General features: G+C 39.8%; 1 protein-coding gene across 1 annotated transcript in view; it reads right to left on the bottom strand.

The window, feature by feature from the left end:
* Cc2d2b (coiled-coil and C2 domain containing 2B) overlaps nucleotides 1-14,065 on the bottom strand; it is a 95,310-nt gene that overhangs the window by 45,328 nt on the left and 35,917 nt on the right. Inside the window, exons 17-23 of the mRNA XM_023709075.1 lie at nucleotides 13,099-13,237; nucleotides 11,675-11,878; nucleotides 9,993-10,085; nucleotides 7,387-7,478; nucleotides 6,230-6,400; nucleotides 4,847-4,940; nucleotides 3,774-3,883 (exon numbers count right to left, since the gene is read on the bottom strand). Of these exons, the coding sequence (XP_023564843.1) occupies nucleotides 3,774-3,883; nucleotides 4,847-4,940; nucleotides 6,230-6,400; nucleotides 7,387-7,478; nucleotides 9,993-10,085; nucleotides 11,675-11,878; nucleotides 13,099-13,237 (903 nt within the window). The remainder of the gene's footprint in view (nucleotides 1-3,773; nucleotides 3,884-4,846; nucleotides 4,941-6,229; nucleotides 6,401-7,386; nucleotides 7,479-9,992; nucleotides 10,086-11,674; nucleotides 11,879-13,098; nucleotides 13,238-14,065) is intronic.

Here is a 14,065-nt window from a genome sequence, read left to right as displayed (position 1 = left end):
CTCTCACAGCAGTAAGTTTCCCTTTCAGAACTGCTTTCAGTAAGCCCCATGTGTTCTGATGCACTATGCTGACATTATTGTTTGATTCTAGCAATTTCAAATGTTCTTTCTTGCTTTCTTCTATTGCTCATCATGTTACAGGAGTGTGTCATTTAATGTCAAGTTGTAAAACTGGGGTGGTTCCTTTTGTAATCTAGTATCAGCGTGCTATGAACTGGTGGTGCACAGTGGTACCTCTGTCCCCAAACGCAGTTCTTTCCACAGTTCTGGTCACAAACTGAATTGGACAGAATCAAATAGATTTTCCCCCAAAGATCAACAGTGAACCTGTATCACATTCAATAATTAGGTTCAGTGTCGGCCTTCTGGGGAAGATTGCTTTGGCTCTTGTCTAGTTCGGTTTGCAGCCAGAATCCTGGGAAGAATTAAGTTCATGAACCAAGGTGCTCCTGTACTTGTGATGATTTCAATTCTTTTGTAGTTTTTTAAGCAAGCTTTGTGGACTAGTATGTGTTTATTTTGGAAGAAAGTTCTTTATAATTCCAAAGATAATGTATATTCTGTTGTAATAGGATAGCACACTTTGTATATATTTATTTTTTGTTTTTAACTTATTGTAAGAGAATAGAAAAATAATAGGTAACACATTAGAAATAAAGTACAATTTTAAAATAAAAGGGCTGGCCAGATAGCTCAGCAGATGAAAGTGCCTTCTTAGGCGGATGCAGGGACCAGACTTGATCCCATGTGTGCTGTGCCAGGGGTGCGCTGAGAGGCAACTGAGGCAGGATGTGGTGGCGCGCACCTGTAATCGCAGTGCTTGGGAGGTGAAAGCAGGAGGATCAGTACAAGTCTGATGTGTGTAGTGAGACCCTGTAGACTCCTTACTAAAAAAAATAAAAAAGTAAGATGATACGTATTCAACAGTGCTTGTTACATTACACATTGCTGTCTTCATTGTAGTTGCTCAGATTACAGCGACAAGCATATAAAACTGGTCAAAATAAAAATTTTAAGCATTAAGTACTACCTTCAAAAACTGATAGAAATTAGTAACTAAGTTACTAATTAAGTACTGATTAAGTCACTAATTAAGTAACTGATTAAGTTACTAATTAAGTACTACCTTCAAAAACTGATAGAAATTAGTAACTGATTCTGCCTTTTTGTTAAACATCTACAATCTTGACTATGCTGTGTTGTGGAGAGCTTTCTTCATAGTCATTCCTGGGGATGGAACCCCTAATAGTAATTAGTAAATTGTTTCCACGCTCTGGTAGCTAAAATCATCTTAGCTATTCTGTGTCTATACAGGCATGATGTCATCTCCTTCCTCTTCTTCCTTACCTCTTCTCCTCCCCCCATTCCAACTGTGTATTCCTTAGGTTCTGTCTCTGTCATTGTGTTGACGCTCCTTTGATCTTTCTGTGTCCAGCAGTGCTTCATGAAGGCAGGCGCCCCTAGCCTTGGTGCACTGATTGTCGTTACCTCTTCCTGCTAAACTGTTCTCATAACTAGGGCGTAGTGACTTTCTTTGCCTACAGTTTTTTAAAAGTTTATTTTATTTCACTTATTTTTGCCTACAGTTTCAGCTGAAAGTTTGCCTTGTATAACAATAAAATTGGCTTCTTCTTGCCATTGGAAGCGCTGGTGTATGGAATATTGTTTTCCACGCTCTGGTTTTAAATCTACACATTTCTTTTTTGGATTGTTGAGTTCTTTGAATACAATAAGCTGTTGAATTATGTTATTTGATCCAGGTTGCAAGTCAATGTCTTTTAATTGGGGAGCTGGAGTGATTCACATTCCAAGTTCTTACTGAAAAAGTATTGACTTATTCCTGTGATTATGTTCCTTTTCTGTTGTTGACTCCTTTATTTTTTCTTTTTTTGTTAAGCTACTCGTCTTGCTTGATGTATTCATTCCATTTAACTTTCTGACTTTGTTTTCTCTGTCTAGGATATTCTTGAGTAATTTTGGAATGCTGTTTAGTGTTTTTTTCTTTTTCTTTAAATTTGGTAAAAGGTCTCACTATGTAGCTCGGCCTCACAGTGATCCTGCCGTTTTCAGCCTCCCCAGCACTGGCATTACAGGTGTGCACCACTATGCCTGGTCTTGGTGCCCAGCTCAGCACATCCAGGGGCAGGGCCAGCACAGCATGTGGTCCTGGGGATGGAACCCCTGTCTTGGTACTTGCCTAAGCAGGCGCTTAGTCTGCTGAGCTATCTTGCAGCCCTGTTTAGTGTTCATAAAGCTCTTAAAATGTTCTTTATCAAGGATGTTTGTATTTCTCTTTCCATTTTGAGAGATAGTTTTGCAGAATATATTAGTCTAGGTTGGAATATATTAGTCTTGGTTTTTTTAGGGCTTGAAACACTTACAGTTTTTCTGACCTTTAAAGTTTGTGTTAAACATGCTGTAACCCTAACAGGTTGACCTGTATAAGTGATGTTTTTACTCTTCTTTCATTGCTGGGACGAATACCTGACACCCCAAATTAAGGAAGGAAAGGTTTATTTAGCTCACAGTTAGTGAAAGTTTCAGTCTATATGTGGATGGCTCCAAGGAGAGTGGCACTTGGCAGGGGCAGCAGTTCATGGAGGCAGCAAAGCAGGAAGAACAAGGGGAGTGGCAGCAGCCCAGGCAGCTAGTGAGCCTCTCTCCCCTCCTTATATTGTAATGCACATTCACCCCAGGGCCGTGGTGTGGCCCTCACACCTGCAGTCCCAGCATTGGAACTAGAATCAATCACGGACTCCGGAAGCCGCCCCCCGACTGCATTAGGCTTTGGGAGGACAAGTAGACACAAGCCTTAACAGACAGTATTGTGTGAGAGCTTGTAAGATTCTGCCTTTTTGTTAAACATCTGCAATCTTGACTATGCTGTGTTGTGGAGAGCTTTCTACATAGTCATTACTTTGCCTTCTGTCAACCTTGATTTCAAGCCATTTTTAAACAGCACAGGGCCTGGGGAGATAGTCCAGTAGAGTAAGCGCTTGCCTGGCAAGTGCAGAGTCCTGAGTTCAATCCCCAGTACCGCAAAAAAAATAAATAAATGCAATAAACAGCACAAATCCATTTTTAAGGGTGGATTCCTTCTTGGTCTAAAACCCCGTTAGGCCCCACTTTCCAACACAGCTGCTCTGCGTACAAGCTTCTCAGATTTGGATCTTAGTAGATACATTCAGATAAGAGCAAACAGCTAAAGTATAATTGTGACCATGGATGATTCTCTCAAAAGAAGAATAAAGAACAAGATTGCAAAAAATACATTAGCATGGCTCAATTTGCATGAAGTCAAAAAAACATGATTAAGTAAATAATGGGGACAAATGACTATGAAGTAATACTGAAAATAACAAATAAAAATTAATGGCTCATACTTCTGGGAGGAAAGAAAAGCAATACAATTAGGTAACAGTATAGAGAGCCTTCAGAAATATTGGTCATACTCTATCTTTAAGCTAGGTATTAGGTACGTAGGTATCCGTTTCACTATTTGCCTTCAGAATTCACATGTACATATATATTACACATATAAAAGCTTATGTGGGTTTAATACTTCATAATTTTAAAGCTTAAAAGTAAAACCTATTTCAGGCATTATTTTCAATAAATGGTTCAAGAAAATAAATACTTTTTTTTTTTTTTTGCGGAACCGGGGATTGAACTCAGACCCTTGTGTTTGCCAGGGAAGTACTTATTCTACTGAGCCATCTCCCCAGCCCCAAGAAAATAAATACATTTTTAAAGAAATATGGATTCCAACTTACGTAAAATCTACTTTAATTTCTTCATTCCAGCAGGGGTGAGATCCACTTTCTGTGTTGGTATGATACACAGTGTGTTGAAAAGAAACTTCTATGAAAGGGTGTACAGTATCCTGAAAAACATAAACATTAATTAGATTCTTACAATATTTTATGCAGTTGATAAGGGTAGAAGGATGGGGAATTTCTTGGTAACTAGATGGCTTAATATTTTCAGTTTTCTAAATATCCGTTATTCATTTATTAATTTAATAAACATCTATTTGTATCAGGTACTTTACTAGGAGTCAAAGGCAAATAGTACTGACCCTTAAGGATTTTAAAGTTTGCCAGCGGGGCTGGAGAGATGGCTCAGTGGTCTAAAGCACCTACTTAGAACAAGCTTGGCAAAGCATCAGGGACCGCGGTTCAATCCCCCAGCACCACATGCCAGCCAGCCCGCCCCCTGGTGGGCTGAGCTGGCCACACACACACACACCACACTCTCTCTCTCTCTCTCTCTCTCTCTCTCTCTCAAATAAAAATAAATAATAAAAAAAAATAAAAAAAATAAAGTTTGCCAGGAGAACATAAGCAGGTAAAAGTGTGCAATGAAATACAAGAAAAATACCAAGAGAAACATATTCTAGTCAAAGTGTTACACAGGAGCAAGAATGAGTGAGTTTCCAGATGAAGAGGCCGTCATAGAGAAGTTGTTGCTTAGGCTCTGGCTTTGACCTGTTGAGTAGAGATTGGATTGTCAAGAATATGGAACTGTATGGAGGCCATTCGTGGCAAAGAAATGACTGGTGTAGGCCTTGTAGCAGTGTCTGCATGGCCAGGAGGAGGAGAGAGATAGGGCTGCTTGTCGGTCAAGAGCCAGAACAGAATTCATGCTAAGGAGCTTGTACGCTCTTGTGTAGACCCTGACAGGAGCGAATGAATGGTTAAGAGTTACATTGTATGAGGGAGACTTCTAAGTTGTAGAAAGGAAACTGGAATCTAAAGAAAATAGTTATAGAGAGACCAGTGAGCAGATATGGCAATTTAGAGCAACGTAATCAATACTGTTCTTTATTGACATGTTAAGTACTTACCTCATTTAAGATATCTGAGCTTATTGATCTGGTTGATGCTTTATGTCTGAAGCAAGGCATAGATGATTTCAAATAAGCAGGCATGTCCAAGACTCTTCAAGGAAAACAATATAGAGACCTACACTTTAATTAATTTTAATATTAGCTTTAGTAGGCAGGTGTCATTATTTTTCTATGCTTATGTAAATATACAATTCTGTCACCTTGGACCTTAGAGTTTTTGTCATATCTTACATCAATGGTTAGAACTAAATATTCAATCCTTAGTACTCTGGAAAAGTGGCCCCAAAACTGAACTATGCAGTAGATCCAGGCTATGATAAGACCTTCACTTCTATTCAGCAAAGGGAAATAAATAAAGCAAATGATAATTTCAGGCTATATCCATCTTACTTTTTTACATTAGTCTTTTGTAAATGACCATAGAAAATGATTTTGTATGTCCTTATATGATAAAAGAGTCTTTGAAATATTCATGTGTTATGAGAATATTCGATTCTATTAATGAATAAGCTTGTGGTTTGTAAAACACAGACCAAACTTGTATTTTAAATACAGACTAATATCCTATAGGGAAAATTTTGGGGTTTTTTTTGTGTACAACTTTTGAGTGGAAGAGAGCATAAAATAATGCAAGAAGAGTACATATGTGTTAAACATGTATAGAAAAGGCTACCAGATAGCCCTGAGGCACTTTGTGACCAAATATTTATAATATATCATTCATATATAACACTAAATATGTAAGATAACAAATATGTAGCACACACTGAATGTACATGAGCACTTAATATCGACTGCTGATGTCCCCTGAAGCCCTCATGTCCTCATCCAGAGAAGGACATCAGCCCCAGCAAGCACACACCAAAGGCATAAGCACAATCCTACGAGGCCAAAAGTCACCTACAAGTCCAGAAGGTAACAGGTCGCAACTGCAGTAATGCCGGCTTCATGAACCATGCCCATCTGTCTCACAGCTTTTCTAGGGTGTTTCCTAACACAAACTTGGTGTCCCCCCTACTTTTTCTAGCCTCTCCTTCCACTGTGGACAGGGGACAGTGGCATGCAATAGAGTGGTTGGCAGCAGAAGCTTCAGAAGTCTGTCACAGCAGAATTTTGTCACAATAAAAATAGTGACAGAAAGAATTTATTTGCTATAGCTTGGGAAGCTGAGCATGTGACAAATTCTACACCTTAAAATTATTTTGGAATCTCAGACTTTTACAAACTAACACAAGGCACTAACAACAGCCATGACTATTTAACTTTTATTACCTTTAAGTGTGTAAAACATTAATAAAGTGGAAAGCTTAACAAATAAGATCAAGGAATTTAAGATAAATCACATGCAATTCTAAAAATTGGAGTGTATTCAATCCCTACCTATTGACTGTTGTTTTCCTGGTAGGAATATTATAGGCCCTCAATATTCTTATAAGAATTTTAATATCTCCATCAGAAATAGTCTGTGCTGTGACTCTTTTCCTTTCTTTCCTCCGAGGTTTTAACTTTCTTCGTGGTTCAACAAACTTACAAATTGCGTGTGTCAGCTGGCTACAGAAGAAAGAAATGAGCAGAATGGTGTAGCTTGATTACCAATGAGGACATTATTCTGAATCATATTATTTTAATTATGATATAAACAGTTAATTTATACCCAGGAAGGAATTTTTTTTTTTTCACAAAAAGGAAGAAATGCTGCACTTCTTCATCTTGGGCGACAACGTGCCACTCTGGTTCTTTGGGCACGTGCTCCAGCACAAGACAAGGATGAAAGCTAAAGTCACAAAACATGATGTTCTTTCAGGAAATTACTCATTTTTTCAGTACTCTTTCTCTTGTAAGTGACTGAAGATTCTGTCTCCACGGCTCTAAAACCAGAGTTAATTTACACATACTGTCAACTATGGTAACAAAACCCACAGAATTATGCAGTCACACCCCTTTTCTCCAAGGACTAAACCTCAAGCCAACAGATTCCGGCATCCTGGCCCAGTCAACCTTCGCTGGCAGTATTAAGCATTTGCGCGCATCCTCCGGGACGCTTCCCGCGACTCGGCAGACCTGCTCCTGTTCACAGGCTTAAGGTTCACACGTGGACACGACATGAGCCGTACTGCTTCGGCGAAAGCCCCCCCGTTGCTCGCTGTAGGCCTCGGTGCCCCACACAACTCAGGATTGTCAAATTTGCCCGGAGGAGATTACAGGGTTCGGACGACAAGCAATAGCTTACCAAGTAGCAGTCTCACAATAAGAAAATCTGAGGGCAAAACAGTTTGGGACTAAGATATTTTCTTTCTTCTTTTCTAAAAACCATCAGTAAAAAGATGAAAAACTTACTTATAATACTAAATTTTAAAAACATCATGTACACATTCTGAAATGTCAATTCAAAATTGTCAAATATATTTTAAGTATATCTTATTTTATAATCTGAAACTGCATCTTTTGACAGGTAACTTAATATAAAAATAAAGAACTCGAAGGATTTCAAAGGAGGTTTAAAATGTTATATTTCTCATTTGATTTTTTTATATTACCTTGAAGATACAATTTCTTCATAATCAGCCACAATGTCTGACAAGTTAAATTTGCTAATTTTGATGATTCTTTTCATTATTGACCTTCTTTCCTAAAAAAAAATCCACAGAATTGAAAGAAAATCATTTATTTTTAAGATTAAGTACTTATAATACTTCTGGCATCATTATATTTTACTCCTAGATTTTGCAGGCAATGAATAGAAGGGGTTTAAATGAGTGAAGTATGATTCTGTTTTACCATGAAATCATTCACAACTGACACTACCACACCAAAGCAAATTCACTCTTTCCACTTTTTTCTTTCTATGTCTGTTTACTCTCATCTCATTTTCTTTGCTCACATTTCTCCGTCTGCCCTACAGTGTACCTGGCCACAAACACTCTTTGTCAAAGGGGCTGAATGAAGGCTAGCCTGAGAGCTCAGCGGACTAAAGCACCTGCTTTGGCAGAGCGCAGTGGCGGGGGTTCGATCCCTGGTGGGCTGTGCCGGCCTCGCCCGTGGGGCATGCTGAGAGGGCGAGTGAGACTGGGCATGGTGGTGCCCAGCTGTAATCCCGGCACTTGGGAGGCTGAAAACAGGAAAATCACTATGAGTCAGATCTACCTAGTGAGACCCTGTAGACCCTACAGACCCTGTCCTAAATACAAAAACAAAAAACAAAAACAAAGGAGATGAGTGTCTTGTAAACTAATTTCTGCACAAGCCACTGGTAATGGACACAAATCTTGACCTTCAAACTCCAAGAAATCTGACCACAGTTCTGTATTTCCTTTGAGTCAGTCCCATGCTGACCTTAAACCCTCACTCTGTCATTTGGGCCGGGAAGTAAGTGCTCAGGCTAGACTTCATTCAGCCCCTTTGACAAAGAGTGTTTGTGGCCAGGTACACTGTAGGGCAGACGGAGAAATGTGAGCAAAGCCAACTCTCTAAGCCCTGGCAACAGATCCTGACTCTTCTAAGATCTATGAAAATAGCCTTTTTAATCAGAGAAAATTCCTCTTTTCTCCTTTCTCTTTTTCTTCATAATGCGTTAGTCTTTGAGATCCAATATCAGAAAGCAAAGCATCAGGCAAGTGTTCTTTGCTTTCTGACACGCTGCAAGTCCTTCTGGATGTAGTATAGAGCATCTAACAGCCTGCTTGAATCAGAGCGAAAAATGGGGTTGTGAGAATGGGAAAAACGTAACTAGGTCGTGAAAATTAGCCTTCCACATGGGTAGCAAATTGTTCCCCTAGAAGTGGGCCAGCCTCCTCTGGCCTCACGACCGTTCGCTCTTTTCCTGTCTCACTCGGCGTCCTCCAGACTGGGATCTCTGCTGCTTCTCCCTCCGCCAGGAGTGTTTCCCTCAGAGTTTTTACATGTGGATTCGTTATCTCAGTAGGTTTTTTTTCCCCTTCCAAAACTCCACGACAAGGAGTAACTCCTTTACCTCCTTTAAGTCTAAACAAGCTGTAGCTCATTTTTGAAGTATTACCCTTCCATGAACGTTCTTGAACAACTTATATTACATGTCACCTGCCACAGAACTCTTTACTTCTTGCTTTATTTTTATGCAGATTTCACCTCTGACACACTAGCAACAGTTGCTCTTATCAGACGTCTCCTATGAGAATCTAAACTCAGAATGTCTTAGTACTAAACTAGCCTAAGATAGCAAGTAAGTCTTTATAGGAGTTGAAATCTAACTACAAAAGTTTCTTAAACAGCCTTCCCTGGATTTCTAAATAAATTTTAAGCACCTTTAGCATCACTTTTCTCTTGCCCTCTTACTGATTCTCTGCTCTCCTTCCTTTTCGGCTTCCCCGTACATAAAAAAGAGAAAGGTAAGGGGGATATGAGCTCTCTTTTCTTGTGAGCAAGGTCAGGTCTTTACTTTTCATGATTATTAAAATACATCCCAACTTTTCTTTTATGTCTCTAACTGGTGAAGCAGAATGAGCAGCAAGGGTAGGGCGAAGCACCAGCCAGTGATAATGGAGGGCTTAAAGTGAACTTTGGAGGGCCGGCCAAATAGCTCAGCAGATTAAAGGGGCTGCAAGCAGGCACAGCAGGCCAGGGGTTCGATCCCCAGGCCTGCTGTGCTGGCCCCGCCCCTGGGGCGCCCTGAGAGGGTGATTGAGACTGGATGTGATGGCACATGCCTGTAATCCCAGAACATGGGAGGCTGTAAACAGGCGGATCACTACAAGTCCGATCTAGTAGTTAGACCCTAAACACCCTGTAGACCCATCCCTAAAATACAAAAAAAAAAGTGAACTTTGTGAGGTGTGTAACATTCATGTCTGACCAGAAGTTAGAATGTACTTTATTAATGACTTCATGGACAATGATGTAACCTACATCTGAAAAGTAGGTCTTTTTTTGGTACTGGGGATCAAACTCAGGACCTTGCACTTGCCAGGCAGGTACTTATGCCACTGAGATATCGCCTCAGCTGAAAAATAAATCTTAAGAGACTAGAAAACTCAGTGTTCAGAAAGAGAGTCCGACTCCCAGTTGTCCACCTGATTATCAGGGAAAGGAGTATTGCTATGTGTCCAGCAGATCAGTTTGCATAAAAGCAATGACAAATAACTTCGTAATACGGTGTCATTTCCCTTACCTTTTCCAGAAAATTGATGGCATTAATCCTTTGTGCAGTAATAGAATTGACATTCGACATAGACATATCCATTTCTACCTGACTTTCATGATCCTAAACAGAGAATTAATTTAGAATTTATGCAAGTCTCACCCTCAGATGATGTACCGAAATCAAATACGATATACTGTTCAAATACAGTGTACTGACAGCAAGATGCCATGACTCACTTCAGCTCACATGTAGATGACAATGGCCGTACTCTGGCACTGGCATAGTGTCTGACTCTCCAAGAACTAGATAAAACATGTGTGACTATAGTCTACTTGTTTCTAGAATGAGGTCTATTCATTTTTAAAATAGAATAGTGGTTGAGAAAAAATTTGTGGATCAAAAATGAGATGAAAGAAGCCACTTTGCACGAACGCTTCCAATCTCTTTTGATCTCAGAAGCTACGCGGGTTCCGGCCTGGTTAGGACCAGGTGGGAGAAAAGTCACCGTGCGTTTCTCTCTTCACCTCTGAGCCTTACTGACGAATGCCAGAATCCCGCCTGACTGAGAGTGAGCACACTCCCACTGCAATTTGTGTCTCACAGATGATGAGCCCTGCGTAGGTTGTGTGTCCTTAACGGGGCTGAGTGGACATCAGGCTCTTATACCTTTATCTAAATTAGCTGAAATCAAGGGCCAGCAAGACAGCTAAGTAGACTAAGTGCCTGCTTTGGCAAGCACAGGGACCAGGGTTCGATCCCCTGTCCTGCATGCTGCGCCTGGGTCAGTCCAGACCTGGTGGCACACACCTGAAATCCCAGCGCTGGGGAGCCTGAAAACAGGAGGATCACTATGAGTCCAAGCTGCATAGTGAGACCCTGTACCAAATACATAAAATGAAAATAAATAAAAATAAAAATAAATAAATTAGCTGATATCGCTCTCTAGTGGTAATTCTACTGCATAGATATTGGTTTCAGAGATGGAAAACTAATTCCTATACTCTCGGACTAAATCTTAGTAACTTCAAGTACTAGAATTACTTCAACTAGTTATTTGTACAAAAACCACTTCCTTTAATTCCTCTAGTGTAAAACTGGTGGCATGCTGGTGATTAACAGTGGGTTCTCTTGAAGTGGGAGGAAAAGCTCCGATTGGTGGCACTTGGTGCCTCGTGGCATAGATCCCCCCGGCAGCAAATGGAATTATTAAAGGCAGAACTGGGATGAGATTGTGCCGCAGCTCTCGCCAGGTCTCGGCAGCCAGGCGTGGCACACCGCGAGACAAGACTTGTTTTTCTTTCATTTTCACATATTTTAAAAATTCTGAAATTGAGATGCACCCTATAATCATTGTGTAAATTAATTGCAATAGTTTTTTTCTCTAGCCCCAAGAGTTGCTACTAAATTAATAAAATAACCAAATATAATGCAACATAATAACAAAAATACAACAATGAAGTAAATTTAAAACATACTTCAAAGATTTTGGTACTAAATTGTCAAATACTAAATGGTAAGCCAAGCTAAGCAATTTTTTTTCAAAATATGGGAGATTTGTTCCTTCTTGATGCTTAAAAAACGGCCATAATGGGGTTAGGGTGATCTGTCTCCAGATACTAGTTAAAAATAATTTTAAAAACCCTAAGATTTAAAGCATCAAAGTATTAACTTTGTCATATAAGAAAGCATATTCAAATAGAGATCAGTACCTGAAAGACTAAATCTGGAATCTCTCCATCATAGAGGGGCACTTGCTGCAGGAGGAAACTCTCTAACTGACCCGCGTTTCTAAGTTGCAGAAGCTGAAAACGTTTGCTCTTTTTCATTTCTTCCTCAGAAACAAAGTTAAATTCATCTTGTAGTTGTTCAAGACGGAAATACTGTGGGATAGTCTGACCTTTTTGTCTTATATACTGTAAACACAATAATGTGAAATCTTGAGATAGTAATTTTTTAAAATAAGAAGTATTTTTAAGCATCCCCACTGTGAGATACAAGATTCATAATACAAGTAGGAACAGAGCAATTGGGTCTGCAGAGGGCCAGGACCTGCGGAAGTGCCCAGTCCTGTTACAAGGCTTTCCGACATCCGCTCGGGCATGACCTACATGGGAAATGAAAATAGTGTTCTACACAGAGTTCAAAGGTAAATTTTTTATCTGGTTGCCCGAAGACCCGAGGAAAGATCAGTATTTCTGTACTGTAACCATTTGCTCCAGTTAAGGAAAGCTTAATTTCTGCAATCTAATTTATGAGTTGCCTTCATTTATCAAATGCAAACAAGCGCATAGTAAATGCAAAGAATACAGCTGGTTGCCATCAGAGAGAAAAATATTATTAGCTGTAGTTGTATAAGGAAAGATAAGGGGCCAGGGATATAGCTCAGCAGCATAAGCGCCTGCCTGGCAAGCACAAAGTCCCTATTCAGTCCTGGGTACCAAAAATAAAAAGGAATGTTAAGCCACATGAACGAATAGCAGAAAGTGAATAGTATCATAACAGATTATTAGAAAGAAAGGAAGGAGTGAAGAAAGGAAGGAAGGAAGAAAAAAGAAAGAAAGAGAAAGACAGACAGATAAACAGAAAATTAGTTGACAGGAGGGTCAGAACACAGTGCATATCTAAGACAGTGCATATGAAGACATTTATGAGACTTGCAAAGCGCATTGGAGTGGCACAGTGGGAGCCCTTCTGGTAATGCCGCAACGTGGGTAAGCGCATGAGGACAGCCGGTGCGTGCCGCACAGCCCAGTTCCCTTGGTTACAGGAAGCACCGCAGGTGAGCAGACCATGCAGCCCGAGGGAAAGAGTGCACCAGGAAGTCACACTGACATCTGCAGTACCTGCTGGCCCGCGACAAACGGACAACAGACGCTAGCTGGAGGATTCGCTGGCTGGACGTGCTGTGCACGAATACCGGGGGAGTCCATCAGGCCCAAAGGAGGAATTATTTCAATTGCTGAATATCTAATTGCCTTTATAATACTGTAAGCTAAAAACTGCATCTGTCCACCAGACTATTTTTACATGTCCTTGGGTGTCTAAAAATGTACGCAGCAAACTATGGAGGAGTAGAGAGGTGGAGCTTAGGAAATAGAACGTATTTACAGTATTGCTCTTTTCTGTGACTTACCATAATAAATTCCATTAAATCAGAATATTCTGGGTCATTTGGATCAATTCTGACTTCATCTGCCCATTCGAAAAGCTTCTGTGCATTAATAAACCACGGAATTCCAGGAATGCCTCTGACCTCTACATTCCTTAACACACTGACACAAGGAAATACTTTGTGATTTGCATGCACTATGTGGGTTAGACATCGTCATTCAGGCTAGAGCCTGTGCAGTTGAGACATTTACACATGCAGTCCATTCAGTCTTCATATACAATGCACACGCGCACCACTTCCCATGATGAGTGTATTTATTATATATTGCAACATACACTGATAAGGAGGGAGAAAACAATGAAAACTCGGTAAAAGATCTATCTTCTAGTTCTTCTTGTATTCTACCTTTATCATAGCATTTTGATAAATATCTACTCTCCCTTAACAGACAAAAACCTTTGTAAGGATAAAGTCTATAAATATTTCTTTGCCGTCCCCACTTTGTCTACAGCTAAACCATAGTCAATGCTGAATTATGTGGTCATTATGGAATGTATTCTGCAAATCCAAAGGATAGCCACTTAGTATTTTCTTCTGATAGGATATACAATATGAAGTTTTAATACAAATATTTTCTTAAGTGAAATTCAGTACACAATACATAAACTTTACATTATATCTTCACAGTTGAATTATAATAAAGAATAATGCAGTTAGTGGGCAAATGGGCCAAGTAAGTTTGGTTATTTGAGACCATCTTCAAACATTATGGCTACAAAAGATGGACTAGGGTCAGTTCACGTGCTCAGTGATAGGCTGTGAGCAGAAGGAATTCAACACTTTAGGGGGCTGAATTTAGCAAGGGTTTCTTAAAAGCTGTCAGTTACCCTACTTACTATCTTCACAGAAAATCTTTTCTATCGTCTGCAACTACAATCATTTAGGCTAGATTTCTAAGATCCTTTTATAAAGTACTTGAGAAAAGTTT

Source organism: Octodon degus, unplaced genomic scaffold (assembly GCF_000260255.1).
Source record: "Octodon degus isolate 3935 unplaced genomic scaffold, OctDeg1.0 scaffold00010, whole genome shotgun sequence".
In the NCBI taxonomy this organism is placed as follows: Eukaryota; Metazoa; Chordata; class Mammalia; order Rodentia; family Octodontidae; genus Octodon; species Octodon degus.
This window is presented reverse-complemented; position numbering and strand designations above follow the sequence as displayed.